The sequence below is a fragment of the Coniosporium apollinis genome (genome assembly GCF_000281105.1).
Source record: "Coniosporium apollinis CBS 100218 chromosome Unknown supercont1.109, whole genome shotgun sequence".
In the NCBI taxonomy this organism is placed as follows: Eukaryota; Fungi; Ascomycota; class Dothideomycetes; genus Coniosporium; species Coniosporium apollinis.
In genome coordinates, this window is record NW_006913371.1 from 836 (window position 1) to 17,212 (window position 16,377).

Genomic DNA, 16,377 nt, shown 5'->3' on the forward strand with positions numbered 1-16,377 from the left:
GTAGAGAATAGAGGCTATAGGATTCTTCTATTATATAATTCTGCTATTTTTAGTAGTATAAAGAAGCATCTTATCTATTATTATGCTATATACGCGGCTAAGGCGTAGCGCTATAATTATAAGCAGCTTAACTATATATAACGCTCTATAAGCGCTCTACTAATAGGCTAAGGAAGCTAATATAATTCTTATTACGGGCCGATCTAGTTAAAAACATTAGATCTATCTTACGGGAAAAGTACTTTATAGGGAGAGAGTAGGAGTGGGAGTGATATTAGAACCTACTTATGTTCTTTAGTATACTTAAGGGTAATCTTGTACTTTAAATTTTAAATACTTAAATCTGCACCCTTAGTTAAGGTTAGTTCTACGTCCTTCTAGTAAAGGCACTAAAGTCCTATATAGAGAGTTAAGCGAGTGATATCTCTAGCCCTAAACACACATACGGACTAAAGTACAACCCCTAGTAGCCTAAGTAGTACTTAGTCCTATAATAGATAGCCTTCTATAAGAGCTCACTCTATTTAGACTCTAGCTATCTTCTAGATAATAATAAAGCCTAGCTATTCCCTCTTAAACTATCTATTTTATATAAGCAGCTCGTGCTAGACAAGCTAGTCTAGGTGTATCCTAATATAGATAATCTTATAGTTAATATAGTTCTGCTAAAGGTTATAATACTTAAACTATAGAAGATTAATAAAGTGGATCTAGATACTCTTTATAGTTATAAGTAAGAAAGTATGTTTACTTAAAATAGCGCTCTTTATTCTTTAAGCTTAAGTATTAAGAAATCGAAAGATAAGCTCTCTAGTTAGGTAAGTTATAGTGCTAAGATAGCGAGAGCTATTAGTAAGAGCTTTAAAAGTACTTTTTTAGGTAGTAGTAGTAGTACTTACTCGTGGTTAATAATCTTATAAAATATATTCTATATTATAGCTACAGCCTTAAGCCCTTAGCGAGTCTCTAGAGGCACTATAAATAAAAGTTAGCTCCCTTGTGTTCTTTTTGCTTAATAGCCTGTTAGTAGCCTAATTGCAGATAATTATATTAGTAGGACGCTTACCAATATTTATATTTAGCTAAAGGAAGAGACGCGTATTAGTATTATTATTAATAAGGTTCTTAAAGTCGGACGAGTTAAGATTATAAAGGAGCTTCTTACTATCTATAGTGTAGGAATCGACCCTATTAAATTAGAGGGCTCTCTCTACAGAGAATTCATAGTGGAAGGAGTAAGGTTAAAAGAAGTGAGGTGGCTAGGCGCCTACTAGAATTAGAAGTTGCGCGCATATAATATTATCACCTCTAACCTTTAAGGAATAAGAGTAGTAGAGGGTGAAACACGTAGAGTTAGTTTAATATAAGCTTAGAGATAAGGTTTACAGTGAGATATAAAATATAAGATAGATTAGCGTTTAAGAGGCGGGCTTTTATAGGAGAGGTGGATAGGTTAGAAAAAGGGAGTAAAGTAAAAAGGAAGAGAGTTAATGTAAAGCAATATTATCTATTAGTAGCTTTAGTAGGGGCTAGTGGTGGTGTGCTTTAAGATCTATTACCGCTATATTGCGAAGTTAAAGGCCAGCAATTTTGCTAGTATAAGCTTTAGCGCTATTTATAGTCCGACCATCCCACTATATACTAGCTTTAAGAGACACGAGGTATATAGAAATTGAAATGGAACTAGCGTCTAAAATCTCCTAGGTCTTGCGCCTTTGCCTAACTACATAATATTACAGCTAGCTATAAGTCTTATGTCCTTAGTGCTTCATGCTCTAATCTTATAGGAGATGTAATCCTGCCTTAAATCCGCCGGGATTATTAAAAAGCACCTTTCATGCAGCGAAAAGAAATAATGCGCCTAAGTATTAACGCCTAGCTTGTAAAGCTTTTTGCTTAAAAAGAGCGCGCGGTGGCTTGGCTTGGTGTTGTAGCTGGAGCAGGCCGAGCCGCCGAGCCGCCGAGCCGCAAAGCCTTAAAAGTCACTCGAAAAGTACTTTTCGAGCGTAGCGAGGCCGGGGGGGTTTGGGGGGGCACCCCCCTATAGAAGATTGGTGGTCGGGTCGCCTACGGCGACAGGATGCTGTCGCTTCGCGAAAGGAACGATGCCGCCGCTGCGTCGCTACGCTCCTCGCAGGCGGCGGCGGCAGCGGCGGCGGCGGCGGGGGTAGGTGGTCACGCTAGCCGCCAAGCGGCCAAGCCGCTAAGCCTTAAAAGTCTGGTCACTCTGTTCCCCATACTATCCGTGGCCGCTAAGATGGTTGGGAGCGGATGGATAGCTGAACAGTGTGTGAGACGGGCTGGGAACTTTTTGGATGGAGCTACGAGGGGCTTGGCGGTGACTCCGGCGACTCCTTCAGGCGGCGAGGCAGCACGACGCATTCCAAGCCATTGCGCCGATTTTGCCATTGCAGGCTTCAGTAACGGGCAAGTTCTAGTTGTAGCTATAGCTGTGCACGCAGGATCCCGGTCTGAAGTCATTCGAGGATTATTATTTGAGGTGAGCTAGCTGTGTATCATCTCATTCATTCATCCGCTCATCGACTACTAACCCAAACGCCTGACATAGCCTTTTCCTATTCCATCCCGCATATGCCGGTGTAAAATCCGAAAGCACCCCTCCCGATCCGAGTCCCAGAGCTCTTGCAAAGACCGCGTTTAAAAATACTCAAAGTCTAAGCTCTGCCATCCCGGTGCCTGCCTCAGTACTTTCCATTTCCGCTATAATATGTGTGGCTACTGCCATGGCCGTACCCCTGCTGCCCATATCCGCCCTGGCCGTGACTGCTCGATCCGTGGCTGCTGTAGCCACTCTGCGAATGATGATCGTTCTTCTTGCCGTACTTGAGTTTGTCCTCAAGCTTGCTTCCTATGAATGCGCCGGCCAGTGTGCCAATAAGCCCATGGCCGGCCTTCTTTCCACCGAAGTGGCCAGCGGCGCCTCCGGCTAACGCGCCCATCAGTCCTCGTTCGCCATCCTGTGCGGCGGCAGGGTCCGTGGCGCCATAAGGGCTGTTGTTGTCCACTGGGTAGGGCTGCTGGTTATACGCGCCTTGCTGGGGGAACTGGTGAGATGGTGAGGGATAAGCCTGTTGATCGTAGGGTTGTTGGCCGTAGGGCTGTTGTGGTGCGCCGCTGTGTCTATGTCAGATCCAACTCTAAGTTTTTGGAAAAGCAAGAGTGAGACGTACTATTGACCCTGAGGCTGGCCTTGCGAGTAGAAATCTGAGGCAGCGCCAGGTTGCTGGCCGTGCTGGAAACCGCCTTGAACCGGCGGGCCGTACTGGCCTACCTGCTGTTGCTGCTGGTCGTAGCCATACTGGGGTGGAGGAGCGCCATACTGAGGTTGTGGAGCGCCGTATTGAGGTTGTTGTTGCGGCGGGTAGCCTTGCGGCGGATAGCCGGATTGGTCGTATTGAGGCGCGGGTGAACCGTAGTATCCGGACATCATGTAATGCGTAGATAGAGTAGTTGTTTGTCGCGGTGTTGTGGTGGAGTTAGGCTTGGAGTAAGATGCGATGCTTATGGCTTGTGGTGAGGGGCAATCCGAGATGAGGCTGAGTATAGATGACGTATGTTGGGGATGATTGTGGAGGCTGGCGCGATAGAACGAAACCTAGGACACAGATGGAAGGCTGATGAATGACTGACGAGAGGAAAGATCGCCTTTCTTAAGTACTTGCCTCTTTTCCACCTTTACTCTAGTTAGGTACCTACTCGCGGAAGGGGGCGGCTGAGCAATCCATCCGTCCCACCACTTTGCTCAGCCTCGAAGTCACGAGAGCCCTCCAACTCGCTCAGCCCTTCGAGGCAGACCGGCAGTCGGGTCTGGCGCCATCCCGCAGCCGCAAACTCTTGGCGCTACCCTTTTTGGGTTAAGATAGCACAGAAATAGCCCGTTGGCTGCGGTAGCCGCCGCTTTTCCGCTGCTGTGTCCACGGCGGAGAGATCAGAGCGACGTTGGTATCCATCTTACCTTATCGGCACGTCCGTTAGCAGCTGCGACCTTTCCATGCGAACGCATACGGGAGCCTGCATGCAGAAAGGGTGAGATTGCTGCATCTAGTGGCCATGGATCCAGCCGGGTGGGCGAATACGTTCGACGGTTTATCAACATACATAAGCTGCCTTCATCGATCTTCGCAGCAGGAGATTTAACACCAGGGACCTCTGGCTGGCGGTAAAATCATGTCTGCTAACGGAAAGGAATGGGTAGCTCCATGCAGAAAGCTCTCTTGTCTGCTTGAGCAGTAGAATTGAAACTCGGAAGACAAGACCGTCTCCTGCGAGCTCAAGACAAGGTGACAAAGCTCATTGACACCGCATGGGGGGACTTTGGTGAGAGATCGGTCTTGATTTACGGAGTATGGGATCTGAACCGCCAGCATACAATACACCGCGCATGCTTGCTAAAGCTAAACCTATCTCGAAGGGCTAGCCTTCAGGCCATGTCTAAAACGGCAGTAGAGCTGCATTGAAACGAGATCGAAGGTCCTGTCTTCCCAGTCCCGCTTCTACCGCTCAAGCAGATATATCTCCTCATTTCTACTACGAACGTCTCGATAAAGTATCGTCTGGGTGACTTACAAGACTCGATTACGTAGTGACGAGATATTCCAAGACCGTACTCGTTGTACATCCCATGGTGGATAATCCATAGAAATCATGGGCGTCGAATCCTTTGCATTTGTCCCTTTTCCCTCCCCAGGGCAGGCCTTCTTCACCGTCGGTGTCTGCATATTTTCTTACATACTGCTTGTCTTGTTATATCGTCTATATCTCAGCCCACTCGCAGCATTCCCCGGCCCGAAGATCGCTGCAGCAACGCACTTGTGCGAGTTCTACTACGATGTGATTAAGAGGGGCCAGTTTGTGTTCAAGCTCCGAGAATGGCACGCAAAACATGGTGACTTGATTGAGTCTAATCCAGCGTTTGCAATTGCTCATATTCCATCAAGGTCCAATCATTCGCATCAATCCTGATGAGATCCACATTTACGACGCCGACTATCTCCAGTCATCAGTATTCACGGCCAGCAGCGGCAAGCGGCGCGAGAAGTATGAGGTTGCCACAAGAGTCTTCGGGGCGCCGCAAGCTGCCATTGCAACGGTAGATCACGACGTGCACCGGATGCGGCGCAGGGCAATGGGTCGGTTCTTCTCCAAAGAAAATGTACGACGAGTCGAACCCATCATCCAGACCACGCTGCAGCGAATGTTCGCACGGATGCAGGACTACCGAGAGACCGGGCGTCCTCTGACCATCTCACTGCTTTACAGTGCCTTCACCGCGGACGTCATTACAGAGTATGCCTTCGCCAAGTCGAACAATTACTTGGATATGCCCGACTTGAACAAGAAGTTCTTCGACATGATGGTGGGAGTGCACGAGATGGGAGCAGCGGCACGGTACTTCAAGTGGATGATGCCGGTGCTAAACTCGCTCCCGCCTTGGCTTGTCACCAAGCTGAATCCCGGCATGCGCGAGTTCTTCGTCTTCCAGGAAGACATGAAAGGGCGTATCCAGGAGGTCAAGGAGAAAAGCGAGTACTACGGGACACTCACACACAAGACCGTTTTTCACGAGATCCTCACCAGCAATATTCCTGCACCGGAGAAGACGGTCGACCGACTGTGGCAGGACGCGGAGATTGTGAGCGTTGCGGGGACTGAGACGACCGCTTGGACGCTCGTGGTCATTACGTATTATCTGTTGGCCGACCCCGAAGTCCTGAGGAGGTTGAGGGTCGAGCTATTCACCATCACCGAGGAGTCCGTGCCGTGGAAGCGACTGGAGAAATTGCCCTATTTGACCGCGATCATCCAAGAGGGCCTCCGGCTGTCCTTTGGCGTTACTTCCCGCCTGGTGCGTACCTGTCCCGACGAAATAGTCAGGTACACAAACAAGGGTAAGATAAGGGAGATTCCTGCCGGGACACCCATCTCGACCACCGGGCCACTCTATCACCTCGATTCATCCATCTTCTCCGATCCTCTCCGGTTCCGCCCAGAGCGTTGGTTAGAACAAGGCCAGAGCCTCGACAGATACCTGTGGTCGTTCTCGAAAGGATCACGCCAGTGCTTAGGCATGAACCTCGCCTACGCCGAGCTTTACCTATGTCTCTTTGCAGTGTTTCGGAGATACGGCGGGCCTGGAGATCAAAGTCCAAGGATGGAGCTGTTCGAGACATCTGTCGAGGACGTGGAGTTCAAGTATGATCTCTTCGTCCCGTATCCAAAGATGGAATCAAAGGGCATCAGGGTTGTGCTGAAGGATGACTGAGAGGTGGATCTTGTTCTATCGGCACGATAGATTTGGAGATGGTCCGATGCTTCCGGCTTTACCAATTCAACGGAGTTCTCAGGGCCTCCTGAGTTTGCATGCACCTCACTAGAATACAAAGTTGCTCGTTGTGATGGATGGCCTCGGGAAGAAGGGGCACGCGTACAGCTGCCAGAAAGAGCCTAGTTTAGCCCTGCGCTTATCTGCGGGTCCATCGTGGATCCTCCAACTGCACGGAAAACCTCCGCTCCGCAGTGTCACAAGCAGCATGGCCGAATCCCTAGCGATTGCGCATCTCAAACATTCCCAACGACCGTGGGAACCGCCTTGACATACGTGCGGCCTTCAATAGCTGTCAATTGCCTCAAACACCTAAAAGCCTACCCAGTATGGCCATCGAAGTAACGCGGATGACAGAAGCCGACATCGACGGCGCAATTGACACTATACAGCAAGCCTTTGCGGATGACCCCTACAGCAAGTGGATATACAATGATCGCTCCAAGGTAAGTCGTCTCCCTGCTCAAACACCCATCCATCCACTCCCCTTGCACTCCCATTGCACCCTTCTTATAAGTACCCATCCAACACCCCCCAGTTCAACCCGACCCGCAACCGCGCCTCCCTCCGCCTCCGCTGCAACTGGGGCATGACCCACGGCCTGTTTCACGTCGCCAAAGACCCCTCGTCTAGCACTCCCCACCGAGTTCTCGGCACCGCGATGTGGCTCCCACCGCACCCGCCCTCGGAGCCGCAGTCCTGGCCCCTTTACCTCAGCACCTGGACGCTGTGGCTAAACCAGATCTTCATGAACCTGACATACGGCCGCGGCGGACTCAACGTAAAACGGTACTACATCTGGAAAGCCGCACAGGCGGAGGCGCAAGGCGAGCTATGGACGAGTGAAAGGGGGTACTATTTTTGCAACATCGTGACTGTGCTGCCCGAGGCGCAGGGGCGGGGTGTTGGACGCGCGTTGATGGAGACGGTGCTCGAGATGGCGGATAGGGAGGGCAGGTGGTGCTATTTGGAGAGCTCGAGAAGGGTGCCGAATGTGGCTATATATGAGAAGTTTGGGTTCAGGCTCGTTAAGGAGATGTTGTGTGATGATGAGGGTGATGCGATACACTTGTATTGTATGATGAGGGAGCCTAGGGCGGAGCAGGCGGATGAGGGGGCGCTGCAGAAGGCGGATCCGGTGGATGTGGAGGGGGCGTAGAATCCAGAACAGAAGCATGGCTTGGAACGTGCGTGGGTACGAAGCTTCCGACGTTGTTCATTAACTGCGGTCGGCGAACATGCCGGGCAGCCGTAGTGATCGTGTCCTCGTATGCATTATCAACCTTTTGGCATATTCTTAGCGTCACGGGTCTGTTTCTTCTTCAGCGTTCATAGCCAGCTCTTAGGCGCATCCATCGTGAGTTCATCCTAACAAACATTGAAGTGTTGCTTGTTTCTCTCTGTCTTTGTAAACTGCAGTCACTACAACGCGTGTACTTCACTCGCAAGCCGAAGAAACAACATCATAAGTCACAAACGCTTAATGCTTCCCTTCTCACCAAGTCACCGAAGTAGCTCAAGGTTCAACTCGAAATGATACGAGAGTAGCAAGAAGATAGTGTTTGCACGGCCGTTTCAGAGTGTCAATATTCCAACGTCAGTCATCTCACCCCAGAACTCAGCACGACTGCGCGCAATGACCCTTGATGAACCCAGAATCACCAGAGGAGGAGCTTCCGGCTTCTTCGTGACTGGAGCAATCATAGCATTGCTCATGCTGCAGATCCAAAGCTTCTCCCTGTAGTAGCACAGATCGTAGCCACTGATACATAGAGCTCTCAAGAAGAAGTACGGATGGGCTTCCACGCCATTCGCAGTGTTTCAGTTTGGAACAGAGCCAACTGGCCTCGCAAGCCTGGACTATTTGTTCGTATCACGGAATTGCACCAGCGCACTGGGTTCACAAAACCTAGAAGGTCAGTAGATGTTGCAATAAGGCTGAACACTGCATACCTACCTTAAGAATAGCTATCAACCCCTGCATGCGCGGGCAGTTTTCATCACGTGCCCGTGTATCCGAAACCCACCCGTTGATCTGGTAGGCTTTCCCCAAGACACTTTGACTCTATCGAGCTGCCTCTTAGTCACTTCTATCTTACTTGACAACGTCATGTCCCAGGGCATGCTAAATGCCGACACGCCATCTACATCGCTAGCTCAATATCCTGACCCAGACTGGGTTTTCTAATCCAAGCGCTGTTGCTCCCCCGTACATGAGCGCTTTGACAAAGAACACCCATCCTGATTCCGTCCAGGACGACTTGGCTGATGACTTTTCGTCTATCTTTCCTTCCCGTCATCCATGCTCATCGTGTAGTCGTCTCTTTCTTAGCCATCTTACTCTTCCCCGCTCCGTGTCCGAGTCTATTCCGTAGACGCTAGATGGTGCTAACCATAGACGCGGCTATTGTCAAAGCTTGCGCTATCCAATTACTTCAGAATCAGGCCCTTTCATTAGAAACAGGATAGTCTCACCACGATGCCGATCCTTGCTCCACTGCTATGCGGAACACGATGCGGGAGAGCTACACCTCGTCCGATTCGGCTCTTCAAGCCTCCAGTTGAGCGTATTTCGGGACTCTTCAAAGATGCTCGTAGGCTTGCCGTCCTGTCTAATGCAACCATGCCGTATGCATCTCCAGGTCCGAGCCAGACTAACACACATGCTACTGCTCTGTGCAAGTCTCTTGCCCGCTAGATTGGAAGCGGTTCGCGCCGACGGGTCTTCCTGATTGAAGCGGATCGAAACAGTACGGAACCGCGCGGGTTCGCCCAGTTTCAAGATAAATTGTTTATCCCGCAATTGGAACAAAGTGCCCGAATGACATGATCATATTCCTGGTGACGAGGAATTGGTGACCATCCCGGCGCGGAGTGGTCGTGACATGCAGATTACGGCTGAATCGCTCCCACCATCCATGTGAGAGTGCAGTAGCACGTTGCATCGAACACAGCTGGCGTCACGACACGGTCCTGCCGTATCCACCGTCTCGAGCTCTCTGCCTGCAAGGCCTAGCTCCGATGAAAGACTTGACCCCTGGCCAATGCCTGGAGAAATAGTTCGGCATTTTAGGATGCCATTCCGGTCTAAAGTAGACCTGCAGTGAGCCAAGAGAGCCACTTGGAAAGTTCACGCATTCACGTGATACAAAAGTGCTGCTCCTCGGTTCGCCTTAGGTGGATGACTGCTCTACATAGCCTGCGGTCTTGCTTAATCCTTAATATTCCAATACGATAACGGCTGCACCCAAGTAGCTTCAGCTGTTGCTCATAGCTCTGCGCGCACTCTATATGCTGAGCAATCCTTGCGTCAAGGGAAGTCTATGATTATGCTATGGAGAGTTCGAACTCGATCTCTCAACGGCAGCTGACGGGAAACTGTCGACATTACTTTCGTCCGCTCTATCGATCAGTCTCAAATTAAACGCATGTTGCAATTCCTCACAAGCGAGATGCAAATGTCCCATCTCTTCCAAGTCACGTCGCTAGTGATCTGAGAGCCCCTGCTCGTTACCACCTTACACCATATGGTTCGTAGCCGAAATTCTCTCTGACGAAAACACTTGCACAGTCACCGACATGGAGCAAGCATCGAATGGGCAATTGCCACTCACGAACTACCAGCTGAGGGCCCGGAGAGACAAGTCACGATATCTTGAGGAAATCCGCCTCAACTGGGGTGCTGATATTGAGGACCGCATTCCAGCTTCCATCCACCCCCGAAAGACGTTGACTCCACATCGGAAGCCTAGGGTGGGAGACATCGCGGAGATCGAGGATGATCCAAGAAACTGGAGCTTAGAGCTCTTGCGGCTACTCAGAAACCTGTCGCGGAAGCAAGTCGCTAGCCTCGCAACTATGCAGGATCTTGTCGAAACGGAGGTGCGCTTGCGACAAAGCTCTACGACTACCAACAAATACAAGCTGGCAGCTGAGGTTATCATCGATGACGTGCAGCGTGTGATAGACGGAATTGATAAGCGTCATGCTTCGGATGAGACTGAGCGGTAAGCACGCTACTACTCGGTCTTTATACGTTTCGTGCTACCTAGGTACCTTCACTCTTTTCGCGAAACGAAGTTCTGCAAAGCCAAAGCCTTGGACATTTTCCTCCCTATAATGTTGAGTATCTTGGCGGTTAGCACAATCCTCAATGGGCCCTGAAACTTCTTCTATTCGTAGGAAATATGAAGAAATGGGCACTCAGCAGCCCGCCACAGCTACCGACCAGCAGAACATCAAGCTTGGTAGGTATCCAGAGCCCGCAGCCTCCGTTTCCCCATCCGCTTCAGTCCCTCTAGCTCACTCGCTCTCCGCAGAAGTTGTCGAAGACCATTTTCAGTTCGCCCTTCCGGTCTCTCCAGCTTACTCGGCTCCATCCGGATCTAGGACGAACCGGTTCCATTTAGCCCCTCCATCTTATCCATGCTACCCGACTCCAAGCGGATCTACTGGAAATCAGGCCCACTTCAACCCGCAGTCCGCTGATGCAGAGCGCGTCTCAGCAGTACGAACACGAATCGTTGAACGCAGGGCAGCGGCGCTGAGGCTGAGGGCAGACGCTGCTAGGTGGGATGCCAAAGCTCTTGACTTGGAGGCAGACGCAGACGAGCTCTGGATCAGCAAGAAGAGACGAGTGGGATGATTCAGCTGTGGCAGGTGCCGTACCATGATACCCAGTGGATTGGGATCAGTCTATGGGTCAAACGCTATGTGGGAGGTAGAGGATGGGGCTGATGGCTTCGATTGCTGGGGGTTTCGGAATCTATTGCGCTCCTCCGGCCAAGGGCGAAGCGGACTGTCAAGGGGGGCCACGATCTTGGCCGGGAACAAGATCAATCGGGTATTAAGAAGGGGCAACTGAGAGCTGCGATCACGGAGAATACATAGCTTATGCAGCAATTATATTGCACTGGAACACACGGATCCACAGGTCAGCCTCTCTCGTTTTACTGCTGTGTGCGGTGCGCCCGCTCTACCATGGAATGTGGACTGAGCTATCCTCCCTCCTCTTCCCCAATGACCCGCAGGGTGTTGTACTCCGTGTTGACATACGCGATGTCCTGATGATCCACCTGCGGCGAGATTTGCCACATGGTCATTGTTTGCGACTGCTTTTAGATGGGCTACTAGACCGAAAAATGAGTTGAAGTCGAAGAGATGATCTCTGATTAGGGTCTGTTGAGCGGATTTGGTCAGGCCCTCTGCAGCTCGTGACCTATGCGAACACAGCATCTTGGAATGAGCGCGGTAATGATGACCAGAAAACCCAGGTCATCATGTCTTTAAGGTTGGCCTTTGTGGTTCTAAGCGGTTGAGAAGGTCCCCAAAATGGCTCAAACATGCGTAACGACCGATTGCCTGGGAGCGCGCTTCGATCAAAGCGGGATCCGGATGAAGACTGGCTTGATGTAGATTGAGGATCCGTGTGGGAAAGTAGGATGCTGACCTGGTTCTACACATCTCATGTGCCGCTTAACAGGTTTCAAGCCAACGCTTCGCATGCATTAGTCGCTGGAGCCACGACCATCGAGTTGTTGGCTTGATATGCTCCGCAGAGCCCATGCCGTGAAATGGTAATGGCTGGCCTAGTGTCGAGCAAGTGTATGTTAGAATAGAAGTCTCCAAACCCTTGCAAACTAGGCCTATAAGTTGGCTTTTAGGAGTTGAACATAATGGAAAGATGTATTGGACAGTCATTATCTGCACGTTAAGAGACGATATATAATAGTTTTCGTTACATTTGGCTTTCAATGAGATGTTTGCTACTGGGCTAATGAGTGTAAAAGACGGTATGCTTAGTAAAACGAAATACCTTCGGTTGTATACAGGCTTATACTTGTAGATGACTCAATGACAGATGATGTATAGGAAGCAGTTACGGTTGCCACACTTCGCTCACACCTTGAGCGGGTCTTCCAATCCGCTAACTCGTACGATTGCAGGCCGTAACACTCGAGGCCCTGATAGATGACGTTGCAAGACGAACAGCCGCCTGCAGAAGCTTGCTTCAGATCTGCAATCTTCCTTCCGTCACGATTCCACGCTTCTCTGCCACAGACTGGGCACCACTCCGTACGTGCAGATATGCTTGATTGGAACTCCGCACAGTTGATAACCTTTCAGGCCAGGGAGCAGAAGAGCAACGGTGAGTATATATACCTTTACTCCCTTCCAAGGCTGTCTACCAGACTACCGTCTTAGGCTACCACATGATTATCCATCCGCCTGTCCCGCTTCCCCAGAATGCTCCAGCTACTCATCAAATTGTCACGTGATGGGTGTAAGGCCAACCCAGCCTAAGTTGGATGTCTTGCTAGTAGAGATATCTATATCCACTCCGCCTCGACAGAGACTGTCCGGTCCACCAGCCACATATCGATATTCCATAGTCCCGCCCAATACCCGTATCAGAAACGCCAAGCCTCGACAGCCATAGCCAGAGGACAAGAGGGTATCACATTAACCATTCCCCCAAATAACAACCAGATGAGCATAAAGCAAAGCCCGCATCCCGCATCCCACACCAACTCCACCGACTTCCCCCCGATCTCATCATACCATCCCCTAAGCCCCCAAACTCCCATCCATACCATTCAAAAGCACATCCAAAAGATCATAACCCCCCACATCCGGCCCATATGTCGTCTGCGTGACATCCGCGCCGTAAGAGTTCAGCAGCGGATCCAGCGGCAGGGCGAGCCAGTCTGGCATATACCCTCCCCCCGCCGCATCATCGCCCATGCCGTTCCCGAACTGCCCTCCACTGACATTGTTTCCGTTGGTATTGAAGTTCAAATCCCACGTATTACTCGCAAAATTCCACGTCGGCGGCGGCATGATCGAGATGTCGTTGCGCTGCGGATCGTACGCCTCGGTGCTGATGCCCCAGAGCGGATGGGGTGTCACGCGGCCGCCTGTGCCCGCGTTCCCCTGCCCCGGGCTGCTCGGCACGCCAGCATAGTTGCTCCACTGGCCAGGGTTCGGCAGGCCATTCGCCCCTCCTGATCCTGACGGCGGCGGCGGCATCATGGGCGTCTGGAGCCCCGTCGCTAGGATCGGACTCCGGCTCCCGGCCCGCGAGACGCCCACCCCGCCGCTCGGCGCCATGCGCACGAAGCGGCTGCGTATGCGATTCGTAAGCGTGTCGAGGAGGTCCGCGAAGCGGTTCCCGACATGTACGTCATCAACGATACAGGTCCTGAGGGCCTCGACAGCGCGGTCCATGAGTCCGAGCGAGATAGCTACATCGTCTTCCGTCGCGCCGAGCGCGAAGGTCTTGAGCAGGATAATCGCAACGGAGATGATGCGGAAGTAAGTCCGCACGGGCGCGTGCTTGAGGTAGTCGCCTGGGTGTAGGCCTTCGACGACCACGCGCAGCACGTTACGGCACGCGTCGATGACTTCATTGATGTAGGGCCGGTCCGTGCCGTACCATTTCATCAAGGTGGAGAAGGGGATGGCGCCGGTTTCGGATTTGGGGGGTTGGGTGGTGTGCGGGAGGTTGAAGCTGTGGGAGTGGGATTGCTTGGGGGTTTGCTGCGTGCAGCGCTCGACGACGGCTTGTAGCGCCAGAGAGTTGAGGTAGACGCGCGTGTACTCGAACTCGATGGTTAAGATGTGTCGCATGTGGGTTGGTACTGTGGCGGTGTTAGCTTGGGAAGCATTCCTGTTGGCTGGGAGGACACACTACTCGAAGCCTTTTCGAAACTGCGCCTCCATTCCCGCAGCTTGGGCTGGAAGAACTGCAGAAGCTCGACATAACGGCCCGACTTGATCAGATCCCTTGTCTGCCTGCGGTTCGGGAACATCTGTTGATTACCCGTTTCCATGAGTGATGCAATCTGTTTCCACAGGTCGAGAACAAGGTCGTGCGTCCTCTCCCGTGCTGGTAGGCCCCGCGCCGAGCCGCGCATCTCCACTCGCTGGAAGGGCGGCGGCGATCTGAGTAAATCACCCATGGCGGACGGTGATCTCTGATCCAGCGGTCCAAAGACCGACGAGTCCCTATGAGCCTTCGGCAACATTGAAGTGAGACCAAGTCTGCCGCTCGTCTGAGTGACATAGACCAGGAGTAGGTCCTTGAGGTGGTTTCTGCGCCGGTAGTAGGACTGAACCTTCTCGATTGGAACATTCTGGTTTTCGTGCTGGAATTCGGCTTCGCCGGATTCGTCGAAGACACCAATCTCGTAGGCCAGTGCGAGCGCATTGCCAAGTAGCATCCAGCACAGGCGGTCGCTCCTCCAGCAGGGTTCTAGCCAGCTGTCGATCCTCTGCCCGCCCTTGCCTTTCAGCAACTCTGGCGGCTCGCCGAATGCTGGGAGACCATTGGCAGTGAACACGTCATTGTCCTCTGGAAGCAAGAGATCGTCGTCAGAATCATGCGGCGGGAAGTGCATCGCTCGAGGATGCCACTCAGTCAGCAGCATGAGACTCTCAATCGTGCCCAGGGTTCGCAGTCCCTTGCGCGACAATGGGTTGACATCAGCAGCCGGCTGAGCGCCGGCACCACAGAATCCGCCGCCATGCTGCTCCTGACCCCAAATCATGCGGTCGATCATGCCCTGGAGGTACGTCCAGAGCTTCTCATGTATAGCATACGGGCGAGATGAAGCGCCCGGACCAGCTAATTTCATGAATCGCGACGCGACGGTGAGCATCGTGACGGCCAGCATTGGCTCTTCGGAGAGCAGAGTGACATGGGTAGAATGATGGCGGAAGTCCGGTACCACGATGGGAGTCAAGGGCGACAAGTACTGGTAGAAGTATTCGATATAGGCGATGCCTTCCCGAGCGGTGAACCACCCAGCGCGCACGAAGCGGAAGCGCGACCACGCTTTGATGGCCTGATGGAAGGTTGCCTCCTCGTCTGCCACACCCGTGCCATTGGTGTAGGTTCGCGTGATGGCGGGGTCGAGTACGGCTTCTGGAGCAGAACGAGGTTGTTCACGGGGATCGAAGGTCCGTAGGAGGTGGTCTCGGGGACTCGTGAACATGGTCTGCGATCCTGGCGTTGTCGCACTGACCGTTGAAGGGCGGTGCATACTGCCGGCACTTCCTGTCCTGTGGTGTCCAAAGTCGTTGTTCTGCTGCTGCGTCGCCTCGAACAACAGGTTCAAAGCATCATGGCCGCTGAACACCTCTTTCGTTTGCAAAATCGACGCTGCCTCGTTGCTCACTTGCTGGTCTTCCTCCTCGTTTGGCTGCTGTTGGTTTTCCGTCGGCCGGCGGAGTGGTTGGTACCTGCCTATTGATCCGCCCGGTGTGAGAGGTTGCTGGCCGCCTAGACCACCCGTATTTTCTATGCTTGGCTGGGAGATTTGTATCGGCTCCGGACGGCGCGCGCTCGGAGGCGTGACATCGTTCGGCGCAGACCTGAGCCGTTTCCTGCCGTTGCGAATCTCATAATCCGACAGGTCGGCCTCGTCGTACTCTTCGCCGGGAGCGGTAGACTTGCGCTTCCTGCGAGTAGCGGAGAAGAAGCATTCCTTGCTTTCGCGCCTACATCGCACGCAAGGCGGTTCGTGAGGGTTGTCGACGGGGCCGAGGTCGCATCGGACCTTGCGCCGTCTGCAGGGTATGCAGGCCTGATAAGTGCGCGTGTGCGGTTGCGCGGAGGTTCGTGGTGGAGGCGAGGCATTGGAATCTGCGCCAGAAGGAATGTGGGGTGCGGCGTCCATGTTGGCTGATTGAGGTCCCGGCTGGGGACGCTTTCTGTCGGTCGTAGTACTGTCAATTGGATAGGAGGGTCTAGTTCCAGGATTGGCTTGAATACAGATGTTCGCATGCCGTATAATTGGCCCAGCTTGAGGAGTATGTATAAAAGATGAAACCGAGTCCCTGCGGAGTTTTGTGGTCCACGTTGTGCGGGACGGCGGAGGCGCGCGCTCTCTGGGCAGCCTCGTGACTTGAAGAAGATGGATTGTGTCAGCAGCGCACACTCGCACACTTCACTTGGGGGGCCCAGCGGTGAAGAAGGCTACGTGGCGATTGCGTGCTTGGAGGCTCACGGAGGCTCACGGAGGCTCACGGAG

The 16,377-nt window shown here is 52.3% G+C and overlaps 5 protein-coding genes across 5 annotated transcripts; 3 read left to right on the top strand and 2 right to left on the bottom strand.

Annotated features, from left to right (window-relative positions):
* Positions 1-2,702: 2,702 nt before the first annotated feature.
* On the bottom strand, positions 2,703-3,448 carry W97_09314 (uncharacterized protein; the record flags this gene model as incomplete). Its single annotated transcript, XM_007787173.1, has 2 exons — positions 2,703-3,135; positions 3,192-3,448. The coding sequence occupies 2 exons, from the start codon at positions 3,446-3,448 to the stop codon at positions 2,703-2,705; spliced, it is 690 nt and encodes a 229-aa protein (XP_007785363.1).
* Positions 3,449-4,665: 1,217 nt separating this feature from the next.
* Positions 4,666-6,283, top strand: W97_09315 (uncharacterized protein; the record flags this gene model as incomplete). Its single annotated transcript, XM_007787174.1, has 2 exons — positions 4,666-4,906; positions 4,959-6,283. 2 exons carry the CDS (start codon positions 4,666-4,668, stop codon positions 6,281-6,283), a joined length of 1,566 nt encoding a protein of 521 aa, XP_007785364.1.
* A 389-nt stretch (positions 6,284-6,672) lies between these two features.
* On the top strand, positions 6,673-7,502 carry W97_09316 (uncharacterized protein; the record flags this gene model as incomplete). The annotated part of the gene is made up of 2 exons (XM_007787175.1): positions 6,673-6,789; positions 6,882-7,502. 2 exons carry the CDS (start codon positions 6,673-6,675, stop codon positions 7,500-7,502), a joined length of 738 nt encoding a protein of 245 aa, XP_007785365.1.
* Positions 7,503-9,922: 2,420 nt separating this feature from the next.
* Positions 9,923-10,354, top strand: W97_09317 (uncharacterized protein; the record flags this gene model as incomplete). The annotated part of the gene is made up of 1 exon (XM_007787176.1): positions 9,923-10,354. One exon carries the CDS (start codon positions 9,923-9,925, stop codon positions 10,352-10,354), a length of 432 nt encoding a protein of 143 aa, XP_007785366.1.
* A 2,556-nt stretch (positions 10,355-12,910) lies between these two features.
* W97_09318 (uncharacterized protein) lies at positions 12,911-16,023 on the bottom strand (the record flags this gene model as incomplete). The annotated part of the gene is made up of 2 exons (XM_007787177.1): positions 12,911-13,983; positions 14,034-16,023. 2 exons carry the CDS (start codon positions 16,021-16,023, stop codon positions 12,911-12,913), a joined length of 3,063 nt encoding a protein of 1,020 aa, XP_007785367.1.
* Positions 16,024-16,377: the final 354 nt, after the last annotated feature.